This window comes from Rattus rattus, chromosome 1, assembly GCF_011064425.1.
Source record: "Rattus rattus isolate New Zealand chromosome 1, Rrattus_CSIRO_v1, whole genome shotgun sequence".
NCBI classification, from domain to species: domain Eukaryota; kingdom Metazoa; phylum Chordata; class Mammalia; order Rodentia; family Muridae; genus Rattus; species Rattus rattus.
The window spans coordinates 238987556-239012976 of NC_046154.1; the positions used below are offsets into that span (position 1 = coordinate 238987556).

At 39.9% G+C, this 25421-nt stretch overlaps 1 protein-coding gene across 3 annotated transcripts in view; it reads right to left on the bottom strand.

The window, feature by feature from the left end:
- Positions 1 to 25421, bottom strand: part of Adcy8 (adenylate cyclase 8) — a 212190-nt gene that overhangs the window by 28849 nt on the left and 157920 nt on the right. For 2 of the 3 annotated variants that reach the window (XM_032916083.1, XM_032916099.1), the window contains 4 exons: positions 23708 to 23808; positions 15091 to 15292; positions 12989 to 13078; positions 3819 to 3991 (listed from right to left, as the gene is read on the bottom strand). In XM_032916083.1, coding sequence (XP_032771974.1) covers positions 3819 to 3991; positions 12989 to 13078; positions 15091 to 15292; positions 23708 to 23808 — 566 coding nt within the window. The remainder of the gene's footprint in view (positions 1 to 3818; positions 3992 to 12988; positions 13079 to 15090; positions 15293 to 23707; positions 23809 to 25421) is intronic. The other variant, XM_032916091.1, reaches the window with a different exon arrangement.

Here is a 25421-nt window from a genome sequence, read left to right on the forward strand (position 1 = left end):
GCTCAGTACTATCTACTGAGATAGAAGGTTGTCATGAGCAGATGAGAGACAATAGTCTCAGGTATAAGGACCATTCCAATTGAGAAGTGGCCAGAATGTCCCACCCATGGTTCTTTGTGATTGCCACATGTTATAATTACTCTGCTATTCTCAGAAGAAATCAGGAGCAAGCTGAAGAAATGTCACGGATGAGCATAAACTAAGTAGGTTCTAACTAAAGCACTAGGTACGTCTTATTGGCCTTTGATGGCCAGTGGGATGCGGGGTCTTCTGATCTTTACTTCAACAGACACTGTTTTGCTTTCATTTCTTTCTAACTTAAATCTATTGGTAGCAGAGAATGAAGAAACACAAGACCAATTAATGGCTGACCTTAGAGAGGATATAGTTGAGAGAAGGATTTGACTATCAGCCATGAGTTTGGGATTATGTTTGCTTTTACAATTCTTACTTAGAAGTTACTAACTTTTCCTCAAAATACTTTTAATAATAATGATAATGATAATAATAAAACCATCGGCCTCTCTTCTTAGAAGGAGGTGAGACTGAGATTGACCATTCTATGTGATAAGCACACTTGAGAGTCACAGTAGCCCTGGGGCAATGCTATGGAAAAAACTATGTCTCCCCTTTATTAGTTAGAGCCACAACATTTAGTATAATTGTATGTGGAGATAGGGTCTAAAAGGAGATTGCCAAGGACAAATGAAGTTATTGACCTGATAGGACTGATGTGCTTATAATAAAAGAAAGGGGTCCCAGCCTTCTTATCTCATTTATTGGTGGGTCTAGCAAGAAGCTGGCCAGGTGCAACTGAAAAAAGAAATCCTGACCCAGAAGCCACTCAGCCCTGTCTATGACATGCTGTGATGACAGTCCCCTGCAATGCAAAGGTTTTATGTTGTACTTTATCTGTGGAAGATTGAGATTTATAGATGGGAAGTGGATTTCTAATAAAGTAGTCTGGATTGAAGTTTTAAGCCATTGTTGGTTCCATTAATGCTGAGAATCAAGTAGGCAAAACACACAGAACATAGGTTATACATGCATTGCACACCACTGTCTGGAAATACGAAATAATTGTTACATCTTGTGAATAATCACATATTAGACACGAGTGAACAACTATGTGTACTTCAAAATATTAATGGGTAAAACAGATGCAAGATACAAGATTGCTATTTGACCTTTAAAATGAAGGAAAATTATCATCTGTTATAATATAGACAAATCTGTTACATGAATTAAGGAAGGCATAGGAAAACTAGATGGTCTCAATTACATGCATAATATGAACACACATGCATGAAAATGGAAAAGTTATATTTACAGAATTAGATGGTAGCATTTACACAGAGCTGGGAATGGGTATTGCAAAGTGTTGATCACGATGTACACTTCCTGATAGGCCAGAGGGATAAAATCAAGGTCTATTGTACACCATGAAATAAGAGATAGTGTGTTACATATTGTGTACATAGTGTAGTGTATTGGAAAAATGCTAAGTAGATTTTTAAGTGCCCTCATTACAGAAATAAGTGCTAGGCCATGCATGTTAATTAGCTCTATTTGGCTATTCTATAAAACATTCATCTATAAAAAGTATGTTGTCCAACATGAGCAGGTATAATTTGCTTGTCAATTAAAGATGATGCAAACTCTTGTAAATTCAGCAGGGAAAATGTGACTAACTTTGTGGGAAATTGGCAAAGAGTATGTGTGACCTGGCTATTTAAGTCAAATGGCCGACAGACAAGGAAACTGCTCATAGGCTTACTTGTAACTAGAAAATTGTAATTTAAAAACATGATATAGCACAGTTCCAGGCTAGGGAGTCCACTCAGTTGGAAATGTGCCCTCTACATAGGTATGAGGACTAGAGTTTGAATCCCCAGGACACGCACACGCACACACACACACCCACAGAAACATGTTTAAACACATGTATGCATACCACACACACCAAAAAAAGGGCATGCACAAGTCCAGCACGATTTCAAAAGTCCAATAGCAACAAAGTCAAGAGAGCAACAGGGCAATTGCCTGTAAGAGGAAAATTGTTAGAATTGTGTTAGAGAGCAATTTGGCAATGTGATAATTGTTTTCGAGTAGTGAATTCAGTTAACCTACAACCTAGCAGGTGTGTTTTCCCAGAAAGCTCTAAGAGACTCATGCAAACAAAAAGGAAGAGCCTGAGTTTCTATTACTAGGGAAAAGGATTAAATTATAGTTTGATATATTGACATTATAGAGTATGCACAGATTTCAGGCAGAATGGACCCAATCTATAGATATCAACTGATGTGGATCTCAAAAAGACAAATGCTGTATGACAAGGTCAATACAAGCACAAAAACAGCTTTAGATTGCATAGATGCAGATGTTAAACAACTGGAATGGATGCATTGAGTGTTTTGGACTGAGGGGATTGCTCAGTGGTTAAAGCATTTGACACATACACATGATGACTGGAGTTCAGAGCCTCAGAACTTATGTAATTACTGGGATACACTGCAGCCTGGCTGTAGTTCCAGTCTCAGAAAGTAGAGAAAGCGGTCCCCATAAGAAAGCTGGAGAGTGAAACCAGCCATGTCAGTGGATTTTTTTTTTTGAGGGACCCTGCTTCAGTGAATAAGGTAAAAGAACCATTGAAGACTATTCCTGACACCCAGCTCAGGTTTTCACATACACGTGTGACACACACATGCACTCATACACGTGTGAAGACACATGCATGAAAATAATTAACAACAACAATAATTTCCTCATTCAGCGAAATGGTCGTCTGTTCTTGGGAGAGAGATGAGATTAGTAAGAGGTAAGGGGATTTGAACAATGCTTGCTATTCTTTGTTCTTTGATACAGAAATAAGCACGGCTGATGGCTATTGTTCACTTCCAGGCTGACTCATAGACACGCCGACTAGACACTGGGAGATTTATTGGATCCTCTTGGCCTTTACCCGCTCAGAACATTAGACATTTAGTCTAGCTAGACACATATGCTTCCTACCCTTGATCCCTGTTAGCCGGGTATTTGACGTCTGCTTCTTCATGAACTATTTCCCAGATGAGGTCTGGTTTGATACACTGGTTGTTGAGTAGGTCACGTGATGGCCTCAGAAATGTATCGAGAGATTGAAGTACGGCCAAGGCAGGAAAAGAAGGATGAAGGAGCCCGAAGACACATTCTTCTGCCTTACTCCACTCTGAGGTACTGTTCTCCATCCCTGCTGACACTTCTGATAGCTGACTAAGTGGGCCTTCCTAGGCACAGGCTGAATCTCTTGACAGCTTATACTGCCTGAGTCACTAATCCTCACCCTCTTCTCTGGTATTACCTCCCTCTTCACGCTCATTGTCCTGGAGCTGTATCAGCATTGAAGCTGGCTCTCGGGCTCTGTGCTGTAAGGAACCATGACTTACACATTACTTCTTGCAGTTTTCTAAATTTCAGAGATAATATTGAAGGATCAAAATTGCTCAATCCAAGTGCCTTTAACAATATTGCTATAGTTAAATTAAAATTAGACGCCACCAGCTTTAGAACTGCTAATGCTGAGAAAATTAATTATTAGGTGTGGAGGAAATCTAAGCTATCACATCCAACTCAGTCCAAGTTTTAAATCATTATTATAATTGGTCTATAGTTTACATGTTGAAAATTAGAGATTTTTTTTTCTAGACATTAAGCTGGACGGTGTTTGAGCTGAAATATGTCCACAACAAGTCAATCTCTCAGATAGTAAGGGCTATCACTTCCCCAGTGTTTTTATTTCTGTGACAGCTGGGCACATAAGCACTGAGGTGGGCACTTACTCTCCACTGTGGTTCAGGTTGTCATAACTCAGAAAGAGACCTGCATAGATGGTCTCTGTCAGCAGGGCGTAGATGGCGATCATAATGAGCAGCACAGCCAGCTTCAGGACCGAGTTAAGCCGGAGAAATACTGCACACGTCACCATGGCCAACACCCCAGTGAAGACAAAGTACTGGAAACAGAGAACAAAGGTGGTCAGACCCCCAAGAACCTCTGAGGTCCCTCCTCTAGCTCTCCTGCCCACTCGTCTCCAGGAATTCAAACTGAAGCCTCCCTTCTCCTGCCCAGAGTCTCTGCTCCTTGTCTCGATGAGTGACGCCTTCATTCACATGATTCCCCTCCAGCCTCATCTTTTTAAAAATACCTTTTTATCATTATAGTGTTTTATGTGTTCTATTTGCTTGAAAACATACTGCATGCATGTCAACGGAAGCCTGAAGATGGTGTCAGATTCTGTAGAATCGGATTGACAGGCAGTTGTGAGCTGCCCGTGGGTGCTGGGATAAAAACCCCAGTTATCTGGATGAGCAGCCGGGGCTCTAAACCACTGGGTCATCTTCCCAGCTGCCCAGTCTTGTCATTGATGCCTCTTCTTCCCATGTCTCTCAGTCAAACATCTTTAGTTTTAGGTTCTGCTTTACACCCTTAGCAGATCAACCCCTGCCCCCAGCTTTCTCCATCTACTCTCTTTGCTTTATTCTCAGAAGCAGCTTGGGAACAGATTTTTATAAATACCCCCACAACACACACACACACACACCACCGCCACACACACCCCACAGAGACACACCCCCCACACACACTCCACACACACACCACACAAACACACACCACATACACACGACACACACACACACACACACACACACACACACACACATACACACACACACACACATGCACGCACGCACTTATTTATTACTGATTTATGTGTATGTGCATGAATGCTACAACATACACATGGAAGTCAATGTGTGAGTTGGGACTCTCCTTCTACCATGTGGGTTATGGGATTTGAACCCAGACCATTAGATTTGGCTGCATGACTTTATTCACTAAGCAATTCACTGCCCTTACCCTCCATTCGTTTCCACCTAAACCTGTTTCTGGGCTTCAGCATCCCCAATCACTCACATTCTTTATCTACCTAGGATTTCTGGAACACCCATCTGACCATGTTGTTCTTCACCAGAAATCCTTTCTTTGCTCTCCAAGGCCTCAAGTTCCTCTGTCTCCCACACAACAGCGCTTGCAGGCTACCATACAGTAGCTTTTCCTTTCATTCTCTAGACCCATCTCTCACACCTCAGTGGCCTGTTGTTCATATCTCATCCAGGTGAGTTAGCTTTGTACTTCTTCACATTTCCTCCAAGAGGTGTCATTTCCTCTGAGAAGCACCCCCTAACCTATATTTTACCCCACAGAGACATCTCCCACTCTGTACTAAGTATTACTTCTTAAATTGTAAATTTGGAATCATCTAAGAACTTGAGTAGAAGATCAGTCTCCCAGTGTCTACACAGACATCTTGCAGCATTTTGTAGGAAACAACTCACTCACTTTCTTTACAGAGCTATTCTGGCATAGTCAGGGTGTAGGCTTTAGATTGTGATTAGTTAAATTCATATTGCCAAAGCCTCATTTTGATCTCAAAACCTGTACACATTTTCCTTGAAGTCTTCAGGGAAACTGTTCAGGATAGGACTCATAGCTCTCATTATAATGTAAATAAGAAATACTCAAGTTAATAAAGATGGGGAAAAAGAAGAATCCAATGGCCACAGTGCCAAATAAACTGTTCACGGTCTTGAGGCTAGAAAGCGGTGTCTCTGTCACCTAGATATGGCCAGTTTGCATGAGTATTCCAGTGGGAATATGGGACTTGATAATGTTGTAGTTCTCATGTGCACATTTTTATCTCTCTTCTATTACATAGGAAGGCAGCTTTTATATGGATAAGGAGATAGCTAAGAGTTTCCAAAACTCTTTGAGTACTGAAGAAGTGGTATGAATTTCTTAAGTGACACTAATTCACTTATGTAACCTTTTCAAAAATATGCATACATAAATGTAGACAGTGTCCCAGATGATTTCTCACTGAAGACAACCCCCTGTATGTTGGCACATGGGGCAGGATCAGAAGAGAGTCAGGCACTGTCTCTGCCTTAAGGCCTTTGCTTGGTGCTTCCCTTACCCTGTCTGTTTTTCCTTCACAATAACGATCCTTGTACTAGACAGGAGCATAAGCTATCTTCAGCTGTCCTCTAAGGTCTTTTTATGAGCAAGATTTCTATATAGGTCACCCTGATGCCTTTGTGCAAGAAGCCATGTGTAAAGAGACCAGATGCAAGAGAGTTCAATCTGCACATTTTCTTCCCTATTCAGAGAAACTTCCAGGATTGCTCCATTTTATCATAGGCTATGGGGAAGAAAAATAGATCCAAGGGGTCTTCATTGTTGCCTTCTGCACAGCACAGGGTTATACCTGGCTGCATTGATTTAGATTATAAATCATGCGTTATATCAAACCCTAGGGAAATGTTGAGATATTGGAGCAAAAAAATTTTGGGCACACAGTAGTTAAATAAAAAATTGCAGTATACATTTATTGAATGCCCATTGTAATCACGACAGGTGATCAGTAGGCATTGGAAGTTCAAAAATGAAATAAGAAATGTCTGGGGCCTAAAGGAAATCATAGTAAAAATATGAAGCAGACATGAATGCAAATAGAAATGTATTTTGGTAGCAATGTGACTGACCGCGATAGAGCAAGCATGTTTCATGGAGAGAAGGTTTGTCTGAAGAGGGGCAGAAGAGGTGAGTTTATTTGGGGTCTTTAGGGATAAACAGCAAATAGGAAGACAAAATAGCCTAAATTCCAGTGTATATGGAGCAGGGTGTCAGATTTCTTTGATTAAACAAAAGACCCATGCAACTAATCATGAGGAGAACTGGTAACACAGGCCAACAAAATCCATGTCATCTTCCTGCTTTTTCTATTTAGCCTTATGAAGATACACTAGGCATTCAAAGTCATATATTCACAGGAGACTAGTGGGTTTTCTGTCTTACCACCTCAATCGATTGTGTTAACAGGTTCCTCCCATCTCTATTCCACAGAAAGGAATCAACACAGTGACTTGGATGGTTTAGCTAAACTTCTACTTTAAGGTTGAGATTTCTGGAAGCACTACATACAGGAAGCATGAATGACAATGAGGTCCTGCATAACACCTCTGTTCCTTTTCTATCTCCAATGAATGGTGGCAACTGAGACTAGGAAATAAACAAAGGACAGCAGCAGGGGGTATGAAAGTATCATAGCTTTGTGAAGTGATGTAAAACCTCTTTCCTTGGGTCTGGATCCATCAATTGTATGTTTTCTATAGCATGGTGGATTCTGGACCCAATACCACTTGTTACTGAGCTTATTTCTGGCAAAAGATAGTCTTTGTGCTCTTGGTATGTTGCCTTAGGAAGATAACCATGCTAAGAGTCACACATTTATTATTATTCGGCTCCAGGTTTATGTGTGCAAGGAACACCTGGAGAATATTTAAAAAATCTGAAGACCCAGGTTTGAGGGAATAAATAGAGGTAGAGAAGAAGGTAGAGAAGAGAGAAGATAATAGTGAAAATCCAAAATGGCCAAAACACAAGATGTTCTAGTCTGAGTCTTCTCAGAAGAATATTTGAATGACAAAGAAGAAAGGTTTCAAAATAAAATTGGAAAGCAGGATGTGTCTGTCTGTCTGTCTGTCTGTTTTTCTATCTATCTATCTATCTATCTATCTATCTATCTATCTGTCATCTATTTAAATATATCATCTAATAATATCATATATGCACATAGTTATTATACAGATCTTTGGTGAATTATTTTCTCTTGTAGTATATGCTACTGTTATTGTAGCATGCTCTATATTGTAAGTTGTTTTGAATTCAGTTCTTATATCCAATGAAATCTGTGTCCTGTAGAGTAATGAAGTTTCCTGTTTCTTCTGGATATTTTAATGACATGTGAAAGAGGTTATAAATATAATTTTTCTCTAGTTCCAACATCATCATAGGTTTCCCCTTATAGTGTCTGTGAATTCAACTTTCTGCATATTGGAATAGTGTTATTGATTATTTTTCCAAAAATAATCCAATGTGTGTCTTCTTTTGTGCAAGTGACTGTGAAAATTGGGATTCCTTTTGAATTTTGTTGGCCATAAATGCAAAAGCACTTAGGCACTACTACTTACTGAATACATTTGTTGCATTGAACTTCTTAGAAAATAGTGATTTAAAATCTGTATGAAACTATATCAAATCATGCTATTACAGCATTTGTTAATAATATATACATTGTATAACTATACATATTACAAAGTATTTGTCCTGGAAAAAATCCACAATTGTCTTAAAAAATGAATGAGACTATTTATGCAGAAAAAAGAAGACACTCCATAATAAGATAATTTGACCTTTACAATTTTTGGATGTTGCTGTGTACTTTGAACTGGCATGTGAGAAAAAGGAAGGTAATTCAGGATGAAGATTGAGATGTGACTAAATGTATCATCACAAAAGGTGGCAGTGTGAGGCCCTGATGTTAAATGAACTCAATGTGAAATGGGACCAGTTTAACAGGGGTGGGGTGTGTATTGTCTCAGGGGTGCGCTGCTGGAGCACAGACTAAATGAGTATGATCAAACTTGGTTACATATTCCACTTAAAGCACTCTAAAAGTGGCCTATTACACCTGGTGTTATTCAATAGTTAAGACGACTCAAGCTTAGACACTATTCTTTCATCAGTTCTAAGGAATAGGGGGTATCCATGGAGAAGTTCTCTATTTCTGGATACTCAAGACTCTCTTCTTTCAGATGACACACGGATTCATGAGAAATCATGAATATCATGAATAGCAAATGCCTTCAAGTCTGAACATCTTAGATTCACGTGACTTGACAAATTATAAAGGGCATTGTCAGCATGAAACACTCTTGTTCACACCAAAGCATGCATTCGTTAATACATGACTTTTAACTAAGGTCCTATGATGCTCGAGCTTGGATGGCACAATATTCATGTTATGACATCATTGTAGCATACTGTAAATCACCTTGGTAACACACAATACTTTTCTTTCAAAAGAGGAGCAAGAATAACTGTACATCATCACAACTGGAGGAGGAATTGAGTATTTACACACACAACTCAGACAGATTGAACTCTCTGTGCCCATTTGGTTCTGCCCAAACCCATGTTATCCTCAACTCACATTGTAGGAAGGAAAGAAATCAAGAAGACAGTTTTCAAAGGTCACCATAGTTCAAGGGGATAATCCAAATGCTAATTGACTCATATATACACCCTGCTCTCTAGCAACTCCAGATCACACAACAAGCACCATGTAAAGTGCAAGAAAAACATGGAATTGCTCCTGCTGAATCTCAGTCTGGGTTCCATAAATGTTCAAGCAATGAAGATGGCATAATCTAAGGGTCACAACTGGTGCACATGGTATTCCTGCCTCATTCTAAGCTGGTTTCTGGGCCAAGTTTTCTTAGGAAAGTAGTAGTATGTGTGTGTGTGTGTGTTTGTGTGTGTGTATGTGTGTGTGTGTGTTTGTGTGTGTATGTGTGTATGTGTGTGTGTGTTTGTGTTTGTGTGTGTGTGTGTGTGTGTGTGTGTTTGTGTTTAATGTTTCTTGGGTCTGGTATTTGTTTAGGGAAATTTTGATGTATAGTTTTCATCAAACTTGAAAAATAGGTGTCAGGTTAATTGATTTTTCTTTTTTGTTTCTTTTTGTGAGAGAGGACTCAAATTATGCAGGTGTTACATGTTTAAAATTAGTTTTAGTGTTGGTTTTAAGGCCTGTTTTATTTGGTAATTTATTTTCGACACTTCTATTGCTTTGCTCTTTTGTTTTTGTCTACAATGTCTAATCCCACTAATTTCCTCCTAGTGTTGCTTTTTATCTTATATTACATAACATTTACCTCTAAATATTCAGTTTGGACTCAACATATATCTTTCAGTTTTTTAAACATGTGCAATAAAATTATATCATTATTTTATTGTCTGCTTAATAATTTTACACATACAGTCCTGTTTTGATTTCCAGTCATTGATTCCTCTCTCCATTATCAATCACAGTTCTTTCCTTTTAATGTCTGTATATCATTGATTGGAGTCTGGTCTCAGTGCCCATTTTCTCAAATCATGGATGTTTTTCTAAATTGCTATGAATGCTCTCAAGATTCATTCTGGAATGTAATTGAATCACAGGAAACCACATAGCTTCATTTTTGGAATTTACATTTACAAGTTTTTAAAGGAATAATCAGAGCAGAATATAATCTAGGAACAGACATTTAAAACATTCGAAGCTGTAGCCCCTGCACTGCCAAGTGTCTCGTAGACTGTGATGTGTTTTAGTCAGTAAGGTGACACATACTATTTTCGGTCCATGTGAGTTGCAGATACTGATGAATTCTGATGGTTGTTTCTGCATCACTAGTTTCTCATCTGCCTGTGGTGACTAGATACTCTGAAGCTCTCTGAGTCTGTCTGTGCTATCCTTTCCTCTGTGGTGGTATGTTCTACAACCTCTAAGAGTTCTCCTGACTCTTATCTGTCTATTCTCAAGGCAAGAAATTACAGTGTTTCATCTGGGTTCACCTCTCTGAGGCATGGTCTGAACAAAGCTCACACTATGCCAGGTTTCACTCCATTTGCTTGCTACCTCTTGGGGCTTACTGTCTTCACTGCTTTGTAGTCAGTATCTTGAAAGCTCCTGTCTCGTGTGTTATGTTTGCTTATTTCTATTTGTCCCAAGTGGAAACGGATATCTTGCCCTGTGATTCATCAGAAGGGTGCCTTCTTTTTCTTAAAAATTGTTAAATAGATAGTAGGTTCTGTTCTGATGGTGGTCTTTGGGTAATTTTATAGTAACCTTACAATATTTATCTTCTACCCTTAAAAACTGTATAAATATGAAGGTGTTTGAAACATGTCCTAATCGAATAAATCCAGGAATAAAAGAGTGGTGTGTGGGTATTAAGATGATGTCCCCAGTGTATGTGTGTGATGGGGCAGGATGCAAAGGCTTGAAGACTGGATCAACTTAAAAAAAATGATTCCCAGACATAAGACACAGAGAACCAAACCTCTGATGGAGAACCTGCTCTCTTAGACCCTTTATACCATAGCAAGCCTCAGCCACTCCCTCTTATAAACAGTGATCTTTTGGGGTAGAAAAAAAATCAAAGTATACAGATTTGATTCTGAAAAATCAGTGGCTTTCCCACTGAAGGTATTGAAAATGACAACCTTCTGGTTTTACACATGTGATCTACATTCATTTTATAGATTGACATGTTTTCCTCCCTCAGTTGGAACATAACTTCTCCAATTTTCTTTATTTCCCTCTTTTTCAGTGTGTGACAGGCTTTCAATAGAGAGCTAAATTATTACTATTACCTTTTGCATCATGTAACAGCTTTGTGTTTAGAACAGATCGTCCAAATTTTGTAGCATGCTTTCATCTAAGCATGGTTTCTCACAGGATGATATGCAAGCATCCATAGTAACTCTCTATACTTGGACATACATCTGAACTTCAAGTCTCAGAACCGCAAGAGAGTGGATGTAGAGTGATAGGGGACACATATTAGCATCCCATGAACACTAGCTTTATGCCAGATACGTGCCAGGAGCTAGCACTTGCCAATTAAATAGACAGCAAGGTATTCATTTTCCCATTTCACAGATGAGGAAACAAACAAGAGAAAGTAATGACTGACTTTATTAGAAGTGAAATCCAGCTTAAACCAGTTCTTACTATGCACATCTTAGCTTTCCTTTCCCTTCAGTTTTGGGGCACTCTATATGCTCTTCGAAACAAGAAGTTCTTAGGAAGTGGGGATCATATCCCAGAGAATCTCATACATTGCGGAGGAACCAGGTTGTGTGGTCTTCCCCATTCATCCTTGCATATCTCCAGAAAGAGTCTGTTTTTTCCAGCTAAGACTGGGATAAAGAATAAGGAAGCTCTAGTACAAGTGCCAGCACCAAGTCATTATGATTGAGTTTGAAGAGAAAGGATAGGAAGGAGTGAGGAAGCAAGCATGGCAGAAGATGAAATCATGACTGGGCAGGCTACTCTCTGAATACTAGCTTTATTATTATAATGTGGTAGCATTAGCAGCCTCTCTTTCATAGGGCTACAGGGAGGATTCAATGGTTCTCAGTCCAACTCTTAGGCCCAGGGAGGCCACCTAGAGCCTTTTTTCATCTTACACATTGGAGAGCTCTCTGAGTATGCCACCTTTTAGAGAGCAAGCATACCATGGTTCTCTGAATATGGGATTAATTAGACTTTCTACTCTAACACATACGGATCAACAGATCCTATTGATTGACCTGAAAGCCCATGGATTAGTAAGTGGCTCTGTGGCCAAGGGAGGACTAAACATGCACAGCGATGACTGTCATCCTAATGCGATGTTTTCAGACCAAGGGCTTCTCTGGAAACTCTCCCTACTACTTTGACTTAAGTTCAGCTGTTGTTTTCTGTCTGTCTTTTTTTTCTATCTTCTTTATCCTTATTAATATATTTTCTATTTTCCTTCTTTTTTTCTCCTTTCCTTCCCTTTCCTCCTCCTCCCTCCCTCCTTTCTTCCTTCCTTCCTTCCACCCTTCCTTCCTTCCTTTGTTCCTTTCTCCCTTTCCTCCTTTTTTTCCTTCCTCCTTTGTTCCCCTTTAACAGTGCTGGAGAAGTAAATTTATTCAATCATAGAGGCCCTGTAGGGACATTCTCCTACAGGATTTTATATGTGACTTTGGATGAAATTATCAGGAAAGAAAGAGACAAAAGAAATAGATCAGTGGGTAGTGGGGAAGGTGGGGAAGGAAAAGAGGGAGGAAGAAGACTGGAGAGAGAGAAGTAGGGAAGGGCAGTTAAGGGAAAGATGCAGAAGAGGGAGCAAGAAAGAGGACAGAGCAGCAGAGGGCATGGGGGAAGGAGAAGATGGAAAGGGAAGAAGAAAGGAAGAGAGAAGAGGCAGAAGGAACATGGGATCTGGAGCAGTCTCTAAGATCTTTTGGTCAGTTGTGTGCCCCTGAGCTGGTGGAGATATTCACCTCTCACCACTGGGAACTTGCAAATAAATACCTCTGGGTAGGAGCAGATATCTGTAAACACAGCTGAGGAATTGAAAGTCAGGTTCTTCAAGGGTATCGACTTGTCAAAATCACACCACAGCTGCGGATTAAAAAAAAAAAAAGAACAACAACAACAAAAAACAAAAAGACACAGGAACAACAGTCAGTGTGAGTGTTGGGAGTGGAGCAGTGCTAGCTGCTGCTGGCCTTCAGCCAAAAGCCAAGGCTAGGCGGGACTAGAGGGGCTTGCCTGCCAGGAGGAGGCACCAGTTTCTTTTACCTCTTTTATTTAAAAAATAAGCACTGGCTCAGAAAAAGCTTTTGCAAGCTAGTCACGAAACTGGGTTAAGATGGCTGGTTCCCCTGTCATTTTGAGACACTGGAGTGTGTTTGTGGGGCACAGAAGAGAGCTGGATAGTGGGGGAAGAGGCCTGGATGAATCCATTGCCTGTTTCCAGATCCAAGGTTGTGAGAATTTAAGGGACCTGAAGGGGCATGTTTTCTAGAAAGACTCTTAAGATTGGAGTGCCGGGCATCTCCCAGGGCAGATATTTCTGCTGAAGGCATTCCAGTGCCACACCTACGGGGTGAAAACCTCCTCTGTGCCAGACACGTTGTTCAAAAAGTCCCATAATCATTTTGTGAGGTACCTGCTATAGTTATCCCCAGTTTACAACTGAGAAATATGAAACTCTGAGAAGTAAAGTAACTTGACCAGGGCTACCACACTCGTGATGGGTAGAGCTAAGAATTGAACAGAGGTCTATCTGACTCCAAAGCCGCCTAGCTTCCTGCCACAACAGTGATGCAGTGATCTCAACCTAGAGCCATCGAGTCTTCTCCAAATGCTGTCCCCCCCGCAAATCTACCTCATCAAAAATCGAAATCCTGGCTACCACCTCACTCCATCTGGATCAGCAACTTCGCATGCATCAGTTTCAATTGACTCACACTATACAACGTTCATCAGATGAGCACATCATGGGATAATGATTTTCCCTTTATCTGTCTCTTTGAGTCTTTTATAACAAGGTCAACTATAGAACTTAACAGTGAGCTAGAGGCAGTCTGAGCCTCCAAGTCAGATGACCACTGGAAAAGTCTACAACTTGCGTCACTGAATGCTCAGCAAACCCAAAGGGCACAATGATACTTTTATCCACAAGATGATGCCTCAAATAAACTGTTTCCACATGCCAAGGTTATGACCAGGGTTAGATCAAGCATCTTTAAAACTCAGCTGCCTGGGCCACAGACAACATGGACTGTACATGAACAGAAAGTACCTGTTACTCTCATGGTCTGATTCTATAGAGAAAACAAAGCCATTGCAATGCGGATCATCAAATTAAAAACAACCCTGAATATGATGGCAGTTGGAGTTTCATCTGAGTTCTGTGTGCCCCATCACAGATGAGCCTTTAGAAAGTCATAGACACAATATTCAACCTTTCTGAAATGCAGTTTCCTCATCCATCAAATGCGGAGAATAATACCCACCTGTTGCACATAGTAGGTACTCAATAAGTGACGCCTATTTCATTTTTCATTTTCATTTCCCCATTGTGTCCCCCACCCAGAGATATATTTTAGCATATTAGGATGAGCATGGGTCATGGAGCCAGACAGACCTTATTATTAAGTTATTTCATATCTCTGAGCCTCAGTTCCTTCAGCCGTAAAGTGGGGATAAATGAGACTTACCTCATAGGGTTTATGTGGGATATTAAATATGAAAAAGATGTGACAGTGCTCCTTCAGTGCTTGGCACATAGCAGGTCAATTCTGGTACTTAATAAATAAATGACAAATTTTATTTACCATTATAAATTTTTGGCCACTGACAGTATAGAAACTGAAGACCTATGTAGGTCCTTTGGAGCAACTCACCTCCCCTTGCAGGTTAAAAATAGCTTTTCCACAGAAAAAATAGCTTTTCCATGTTCTGACAGGGGTCATTATTTTGTTGTTTGTCCCTGAGCTTGGGGCTGAGTGGCACATAAAGATAAGGTATCAGGGCAGGGCAATGCAAGAAGCTGCTAGTTCCATAAACTCTCGATTCTGGAGTCTATAGTAGATACCACAGGGCTGACGGGCTTGGTGGATGCTTACAATATTTATGACGGCTCCCAGGAAATTAATCAAGATGGAAGCAAAGATGATGACGTTGCGGGCCAAATAGGTCTCGTTAATCCAACAGCAGGTTTTGCGGAGAATGAGAGGCAGACACTTATAGTCTTCTGCTGTGGTGATGAGGACCAGGGCGGAGTGCAGCATGATCAGGATGGAGAACTGGATGGTCATAGGCATCAGCCTGCAGAAAACACAGACTGTGAGTCATCTGGGCACAGGCCACCCCGTCCCCACCCAGTGGTTCTAGAAACGTTGCTCATGTTCTTTCTTTGCCACTCTGTGTGTAGTTCCTCCGTAAGAAACATTCATTTTTTCCCTTCTCTTTCTCCCCTTATCTTTCTTCCTTCCTTCCTTCATTCTTTCCTTTTCCATCCATCCATCTGTCCATTCATCCATCTATCTATCTATCTATCTATCTATCTATCTATCTATCTATCTATCTATCTATCTATCTATCTATCTATCTATTTCTATCATCTATGTACCTATCTATCCATCTATCTGTCTATTTTCCTATCTTTGTTTCCGGTATGAGTATGTATGTGTGGTATGCATGAAGTTTGTATGTTCATTCACACGTTTGTAGTGCACCTGTGTGATATGTGGTTGTAGATATCTGCATATGTATGTGGAGGGCAGAAGTTGACTTCAGATGTCTTCCTTGACCACTTTCCACTTATTTATTGCAAAAAGTCTTTCACTTGAACCCATACCTTACCTATTCAACTATTCCAAGTAGCCAGGTTTCCCTGGGAATGCCCTGCCTCTGTTTCTGTCCCCTGAGTGCTAGAATTATGGTGTCCTGACATTTCCAGCTGGCATTTGCCATTGTTGGGGATATGAACTCAAGTTTCACTCATACTTTTATGGTAAATACTTTACCCACTGAGCTGTAGGCCCTTTTATAGGCCATCTGCTGCCAAGAGATTACACCATAGTATTTCATCAGTCATTACTCTGGTTGTGGGAAATACCCACCACATCCTTCTCCCTTTCATAGTGGGTTTTATGATTCTTCTTTTCTCATTCTCATATATCGACTCAATATTCAGCTGAGTTAATGATTACTGTGGTTTGCATGGAGTATATTATATGTCATTAGATTTACAGGTAGAAAGTATAGTTTAGAAAAAGAGTACGCGTATTCACTCTTAAGTTGTCAACAATCCTAAGTTTATACTATAGAATTCAAGATCTCATGAGACCTTTGTCCAATGGAAGCTTGTATCTATTGCAAACTCCACAGAGTGTCAGGATGTTACCATCAACATAGGAGTCTATTGGTAACTTTTTGTCTTTGGAAGTGTCTTTGAGAAATTTCTCTCCTTATCAATAAATTCATCACTAAGAATGTTTGCTGTCCTTGGGGCTGGATCCCTTGTCCTCTGTTTTATGTTTTTGATCTACAATGACACCTCTTATTTTCTTACATCCCAGCCAGTAAACTGTTACACATTATTAAAGAGTGCTTTTATAGAAGTGACCAGAGAGTTTCTGTCTTCTACTAAAATTATCTGCTTTAAGATCTTCCACATGCTAGTGCTTTGTATAACTGTGTTTACTGACACTATCTCTTAAACTCCTTCTGCCTTATCATGATTGATCTCCAGCACCGTGGTTCCCCTCTTTTAATGAGATCTCATTTCCACTCCTCAAAAGAAACCAAGAGGTCTTTTTTCCCCTCCAGACAAGTGTTTAAAGCTCACAGAAAGGTAGTTTCGTGGGTAATTCAGTTGATGAGTGTTGAAGCTAGAACTTAAAGTCCTTGCTGCTATATCACTCTACTGCTAGATATCATTGGAGAATGATATGCTTGTTTTTCCAGTAATTCCTTTTGCCTCTGAGGTTTATAATGATGGCATATTTTTCAATAAGCTTTCTTCTCATGCATAGAGTAGACATCAAGATACCAGGACCAAAGCACATCTTGTATACTATCTAGAGAATATGGATTTAAAAATGACAAAATAGTATGATATGCTGTGATCCATAATAAGTCATAAACAACTATTATTTATAAAGCAAGAAGGGAGGCTTCAAGAAAGAGTTAATACTTGGGCTTGTTCATGTAGGATTAAATGATTTTTTTCTTGGAGTGTAGGCACAATCAAGAATATCATCAAGGCAGCAGAAGAGCAAGAGCTGCCAGTGTGTTTAGAGTTTGCTAATGACCTGCCTTCATTAGGGTCCCTATGGCTGTAATAATTATACTTCCATATCACAGTCCACCATTGGAGGAAGTGAAGACAGGAACTCATACAAGGCAGTAACCTCGAGGCAGGAGCTTATGCAGAGGCCATACAGGGATGCTGTAACCCAGGAACAGCAGCCTAGGGAATGGCACCACCCACAATGGGAAGGGACCTTCCCCATCAGTCAGTAATTAAGAAAATCAAGATTGCCTACAGCAATCTTTTGGAGGCATTTTCTCAAATGTCTTTCAGTCTCTCAAATGAGTCTACCCAGTATCAAGTTGATATAAAACCAACCAGCACACAACTAAAGTTGTAAGACTATGAAGCTGGACAGAAGTTGCTGTGTTTTAGGAAGGTCTTTGTCAGAAATGTATATTTGAAAGACAGCTGAAGAACTGTTTAGAAGATTTGGACAGTGGATACAGGACCCAGCAATGGAGGAATACAAGGAAGTAAGGTTCAGGGAAAGCTGAAGGGGCAATCTAGTTAGTATTATGTGTGTGTGCATATGGCCATACATATAGATACAGAATGACAGATTTTATCATCTTAACGGGGTAAGTATAGCAAATGCAATGATTAGAGGAAAGTTAAATATTTGGCATTTGTTTGCAAATATGCTTGACACAGGTAATGTAGGGACAGTAATGGGGATAGTTGTGGACTTCTGCGCCTACAGTGAACAGCCAATGATGGTTGAAGATCTGTCAGTAAGAGAATTGTCCAAGGAGAATGAGAACAGAACAGCAGAGGTAGTAAGGTTGAAGATCAATCTGTAAAGAAGCTAGTGTGCTTGAAAAAAAAGATTCAAAAGGACTGGAAAGAACATGGTCAGCTGCCCTGGCCGGGGGATGAGGGGAGGAAAGTTACAGAGAGGGAGTAACCAGAAATATCAGCTCCCTTTGTTACTGGACTTGGGGTTATAGTGTATGTTCAAATAAGCCACCCTTTCTTCACAAGCTAATCAAAACACCTAGCAAAGGAAAGCAGAAAACGAAGGTTTATTCAATGTGGCCACACTGGGAAGAGATCCATTAACCCCTATCCCTTGCCTAAGTCTGTCTTTGGAGTCTTAAAGTAAGGCTGAGGTTTAAGTGAGGGTCAGAGTTAATATATGTAAGATGGCCATCATTGTCTCTGTGGTAAGATGGGCTGGGAGATGCATGCTATGACCCAGGCTTTATGCTCTCTCTTCCAGCACTAGGTTTCTAGGACAACTCTGCTGTCTTGGGGTCCAATGTTTCAACATCTTCATCTCCAAAGAAGGGGATCCAAAAGTCTCTGTACAATATATTTTTGTATATTGTATTGGCTGGACTGTTTGCACTTTTATGTGGTTAAGTAAAAGGAAGGCTATGAAATGATAGTCCCATGGCCTTTGCTATTTTTAGAATTTTAAAAATTATATTTTTGAGTTTATGGACCACCTTCACAAGGGATTTACATGGGAATTCTATGTAGAAACAGCAGGCTTGTGGAGCAGTGAGTTCCTTGAGGGCTCAAGGCAGATAGGACTCTCTCCATTGATGCACTGAAGAAACACTCCCTGAGAAGGGTATGGTACTCACTTGCACTCACTCAGCAAAGGCACATGAAGAATGTCAGTGGGTCACTTTGTCAGGCGGCTCCTCAAGAGAAGAAGCCAGTTGCTCAGCTAGCTTGTCTCAATGATATATAGCAGTTGCTGAGATTAAGCATGACCTGTGTTCTAGGATGACACAGACATAAACTGGGAAAAGCAAGTTTTACAGATTCCCATGAGATCAAATTCTTCAGTGGCAACCACTGAAGGGTCTTTTTCAGGGATCAGAAGGATGGCTCTTGGCCTTGTAGTCTGGGCTGTATAATCCTGCTTGACTATACTAATACTGCTTCTGCGAGGACTTTAATGGACACATGCCTGCTCATCCTGTAGGATTGAGCTTTACCTTCAGGTTGTTCTATGAACCAAGAAACATGTATGAGGGTTCAGGTGTTCAGTGAACAGTTATTGACTTCAACTTTCTGTGTGGAGAATGGATAACCTTGTTATCTTCAACAGCATATTGGAAAAAAGACTTTTCACCCATGTCCCCAAGCATGGTATGTTTCCATGTTCTTTTCAGAGAAGAAACATACCAATGTTCTCTTTTAACACTGGTGGTCATGCTGTACATGTGTGTTTTCTTGTATTAGAACAGAGGTCTCACACTGGAACTTGAAGACAGTTTTCAGGGAAGGTGAAGATTCGAGAGAACAAACATGAAGACCACATGGTTTCTTGGCTTTGTCTCTTAGCTGTCAGCATAGATTTGCACAGTCTTTTGTTTAGAAAGTCTATAAAAGCAATGCTCTGTGATATATTTCACTATTATGTTTTGCATTCAGAAAACTGTCAGGCTGTCAGGAGGGCACACTGAAGATTATAGATAAGGGTTTTCACAGAAAACCACCTGAATGTGCAAAAGTCTTAAGTGATGTTTCGGATCACTGAGAAGGGAAAGGACTTGAAAGATAGGCAGAGTAGTTCAGGCATACGACAAAAATCTCCTATGTTTGAACTTGTTCCAAAATGGACCCTGTACCTTTCAACCTCCAAGGAGTTAACTAGTCTGAGCATCATTAAAAAAAAAACTACAAAATGGATTGTTTTAGCTTTATATTTTAAAGAAGTCTTTAAGGTTAAATAGAGTAATAAAAGCAGGAGACAGACACATTCTATTTCTCTTCAGGGCAAAGTTTAGGATATTAAAGATATTCAAGGATATGTGAGAAGAATATTGACTATAGGACAGCCTTTCTTATCTGGTGGCTGGCGCTACGTATAAAATTCCTCTGAGAGTCTTTCCTGCAGCCCCTCAGTGCTCACTTGTTTCTGCACACATAAACGTTATAGCATCAGACTGCAAATTCCATCTAATTATACAGCCATTCTGGCATCCAGGGATTCTGAATTTGCTTTTGCATTGTTGCTGTATATGAGAGGCAAGGAAACCTTTCATTTCTGAAATCAAGTCTCAAAAAGAATGACAAGGGATTTGTAAACATCTCTATTTGAGTCTTCTCTCTAATTAAGGTCTAATTATTCTCTGATGTCTGCATTTAAAATCAGATTGGGTTGGTGGTACAGTGTGACATTTGCTGGAGAGACAAGATCAGTGCAGAGGAGTGAATGGCCCACGGCTGCTTGTGGTTCAGTAGAATTCAGAACCTCAGATCATAGCCAAAGAGAACATTTGTATGGCTCTTCAGAATCTGCAAAGAGCTGGTTAGTGCAATCTCACATTTGATACTGAAGCAACTCTGAGAGGTCAGCATTCTTAGCTCTTTCAACAGATGTGCATTATGTGGTTTGGGAAATAGTATTCTCATTCTTGAAAGTATCTTTACAATATCTATTTTCATTTTAGTTATGTGCATGTGTGTACACATGCACATGCACATGCACATACACACGGGTGCAGGTACCACCCTAGAAGAGAGTTTTAGATCTCTTGGCATTGGAGTCACAGGTGATTGTGAGATTGTGAATTGCATGACATAGGTGCTGGGGCCAACGTTGAGTCTTATGCAAAAAAAGTATGTGTTCCTTCCCACTAAGCAGACTCTTTTCCCTTCATAATTTCCATTCTGTAGATGAGGAAACTTAAGTGTTAAAGAAGTTAAGTACGCAGTATAATACAGTTTGTTTATTGCACTGAAAATAGTCAAATCAGTAATTTATAATCTTCCCACTCTCCCTCTCAAGCTCAATATTTCTCTCTCCCCTCTATAGTTTTTTCTCTCTTTATACTTCGCTAAAAGGATGCACATAGTTTCTATATTCTTAAAAGGCATTTAAAGGTATTTTCTAATCTTTCTTTAGTTTACCTTTCTGGGAAAGGAACACCTGTGAACCTGCAAACACTAAAGCAAAGAACTGGGCTAGCATAGTTTGCCTTTGCCAAGGTCTATTAATTTGTTTTCTTCAAGGACAAGGAATTAGCTGTGGCCATATGAGCAAAGATTACTTCATCTCTTAAAATAGTCATTGCATAAGTATAACGGAGTGGTGCCCACTATGTACCATTGCAAAGCATCAATCAGTAGGAAACTCTGTTGGAGGGAAACCAGCACACACTAAAGGAAACTTTGCTGTCTTGAAGGTGAATGAGCCGTTCAGTTTCCACAATATGAGGGCTGCCTGGTCAGAGGTCAGCTTGGCAACCTCTTCCATGGTTATGAATTCCTGGTCACTAACATATTGAGGTGGTAATGGTGGTTGTATTGCAGCTATAAGATGCATTTGGAAGCCAAAATCAGGAACTCCTCCTATTCAGCTGCTTAGAAGGTTCCAGGTGTTATCTCCAATCTAAGGAATCAGGATATCAAGTCTGCCCTCCTTTCCTACTCTTTCTCAGGTTTTTCTGTCAGATGATGTGGTTGTATCTCCTGTTTGTGCTGATCCCAGTCTTTGAGGTACTGTTCCTTATCCATTTATTACCTCACTAGGGATTGGAAGATGGTGCTATCTTTGTTATATCATTTCCTTAAATTTTTTTAAAAGCTGGAATACTTTATATGATGTTTCTTCTCTTTGATTGCTCGCCTTATCTTGTGATACAGTTCCTACAGAGGAGATGGAAAATGTTTCTCATTTTTCATCTGTTTCTACTTTTAAAATACACTGTGAACTTACGAGACTCAATCAATGTAATTTCCAAGCCTTTATTGAATGCCTTGGTAGTTATTCCTTCTAATGCTAGAACTCCCCCCATCTTATGACAATGGTAGTCTTTTAAGTGATCTTTGATGCCATCTAACATGACTCTAACAATGTTTGAAAAATATTTTTTGCAGTCTTATTTATCAGTCAGGTGTCTCCAAAGAAGAGAAAAAAATATGTAATTATAATAGGATTTTTACTAGATTGCCTTACAATAGATGTGGTGATTTAGCTATGCTTGTTCCATGGAAAGTGAAAATATTAGGAGGTGTGGCCTTATTGGAAGAAGCTGTTGTTTTGGAGTCCTTGTTGGAGGAAGTGTGTCACTGCAGACAAAGACTCTGGAGGTCTGTTTCTATGCTCAGGCTCCACTCACTGCTGAAGAGTGATCCTCCTCCTGGATGCCTGCAGAAGATAGTCTCCTGCTAGCTCCTTTCCAATCAAGATGTAGAACTCCAGGCTCCTTCAGCACTGTATCTGTCTGGATACTGCCATGCTTCCTGCCATGATGATAATGGACTGAACCTCTGAAACTCTAAGCCATCTCCAATTAAATGTTTTCCCTTTTATTTTATCATTTTTTTTATGTTTTCCCTTTTAAGAGTTGCTTTGGTCATGATGTCTATTCACAGCAATGGAAACCCTAAGACAATAGGAGAGGATGGATTGTCCCACAGTGGCTGTCTGCGGATTCGAAAACTAGAGAAATAATTTTCTATTTAAACAATGAACTGTTCTTAATAATAGGGATCAATGGTGCAGTCCTGGACAATTGTTAGCCTGGGATACCCTAAAACGTTCAAGTTCATGTTCAAAGGCTAAGGAATCTGGGGTCTGAGATCCATAGCAGCAGGAGTAAACACACTACTGTACAGCAATCATATGTATGGTAATATGAGCTGGCTCTTTCTGCTCTTCATTTGATGAGGGTCCCAGTCTTGTCTATTAGATAGTGTTGCTTATATTCAGAGTGGGTCTTCTCTATTCAGTCTGCCAACCCATATGTCAGTCATCTTAGGAAAGACTGTCACAGACACACCTAGAAATGTGCTTATCCAATTTTCTAGATGTCCTTAAAACAAATCAAATAGACAAACAGTATCACCATCACAAGTCTTGTCTTGTACAGTTCCTGCCCTGGCTTTTGTTAGGAACACTTGCTCTGGAACTAGACATTTTGTGTTTGAATTAAGGCTAAAATATTTCAAATGGGAAACCCATTTCAGCACTCTGAGCCTAAGTCTCTCCTCTTTAAAAAGATAACATTGATTGTAGCTACCTGTGAGCTCATCACAGTGAGTTTTTGAGTTATTGTGTTTAAAGTGTTTGTAAGTGACTGGCTAACATGTGTTTGTACTATTGCTAACATAGAAGTGATACTACAAGTATGAAGGACTCATGTGAAAAAACAAACAAGTGATTGAAACTCTTATAATTCATTGCTTTCTGAATTCATGGGTACAATATACAACAGGAACATGAACTAGTCCAGTTTGGCTATTATTCTACTAATATTGGAAAATATTTTAACCTAGGCAGAGTGATAAGAATATTATGCATAGTAAGGTGGTCCAAGAAGACCCAGAATTGTCGAACACCCGGGTCTAGGCCATGGACCCAGTCATGTTAAAATCTTTGTCGGATGGATGGCTGCAGGTAAGGGCTCATCACCTCACAGAGGTGTTTTCAGCTGCCATTTTAGTTCTTTTGTACTTACCTCGAAGAAGGAAGCAAACTTTGAATCGCAGTGATAAACAGAAGAACGATAAATGCACAGACCAAGTTTGACTTGAATACTTCATCCCGCATTTGAGAATACTGCAATTTTAAAAAAGTAGAATCGATTACTTTGTAGCAGAGTTGATGTTTTGGAGGAGATATGTCTCATCAATTTGAGGTTAAGACAAACAACGAGAAGCAACAATGCAATATCGTTTTGAAAAAAATACTAGGATATCAAATGTATAATCCAAAATCTTCACAGGGCAAGCTCTTCATCCCTCCCATCAATTTTCCTCTGAAATGCTAGTTATTAATACATCCCTTCCCTAGTAAGGGGCCTTCAAGGGTTCATGAGCTTATCCTTCTCCTGTCCCATGACAGTCTATCACTTAACAGAGCAGAAGAGCCCTCATCATGAACACTGCAGATCAAACTCACGTGGACTTCCTTCATTAGCAAAGTGAAGTTATGTAAGGACGGTGCTCTATTTCTTGTTAGGTGTGGGGACATGTGCAAATGCTTTACCGGTGAATCTACTTTCTTTTAAATAAAAAGCATGGAGAATAACTTCACAGAATCTTACAAGTTTAAAGAAGCTCACAAGGTCTCCAGTGCTGTAGCACAATGTCTCACTGAAGAGAAATCAAGGTGGATAGTCCAATACTGAGCACCTTTCCGCTGTCCATTTTAGTAGCCATGGGGAGTGGTCGTAACATTATCTGATTACTCAGAGTGCTCATTAATTTCATAGTTGACCTAAAATCTCCTCAAAGTTTGGATATTTGCACTTGCCTCACTTCTGCTTCATCTCCTGAACCCCTGTAGAGTCAATAAACCATGTAATCATATTTTAGAAGGAGGCCCAGAGGGCTTAAAATTGGTGGAGGACATTAGAATAAGGTTTATCAGGTTTTGCCTTACTGACATAGAAGCCTAGTGAATAGCTGTAGACCACACAGAATGCAGATTGTCTTATTTTGGAATGAGGAAGGAGGCACAAAGCTAAGCCTGGCACTGTAGCTTTGTAATCCTTGGTTTGAATTTCAGAGTCACTTCACTCAGATAGCTGATCAATGTCTTTCTTGCAACCTTTAGGCTCTTTGCCCACAATACCTAATAAGATTTAAGTCAGGCCAATGCGATGACGAGATCAGTCCATTTTATTGGTCTAATAGTTTGAAATAACAGTTATGGGATTTTGAAACTGATGCTGACTGTTGGGTGTGGTTTACATTGTAGACTGGAATTTACTGCTCTGAATCATGGCTAAGGTTTTGGGAATGACCAGTAGCTGGCGAGCAACCTGCGGGAGGTGCAGTGTTACACAGAGAACCTACCCATTGCTTTTGCAGAGCAATGAATTTTTCATTCCTAAGCACTAAGACTTCTGTTCAGCTGCTGACAATCTGCTTGGCATCTGGAGGGGATCCAAGAACCCTGAAGAATCACCAGAAGCCACCCCATCTCCTAATAAAACTCCAGAAAATCCATGTTATTAGTAACTATCAATAGTGCTAGCTAGGACCAGGGACAATCTGAGTGACTCACACAGGCCAAGATGAATTAGTTACAAATGTAATTCAAAGGAAGATAACTGGCTGAGTTCCTTATGATAGCTGGTTACACATGATTTAATTTTTTTTTTTTTGGTTCACTGACAAGCAGCTTGATTGTGTAGATTCAATATTGAGATTTTACAAACATCATTC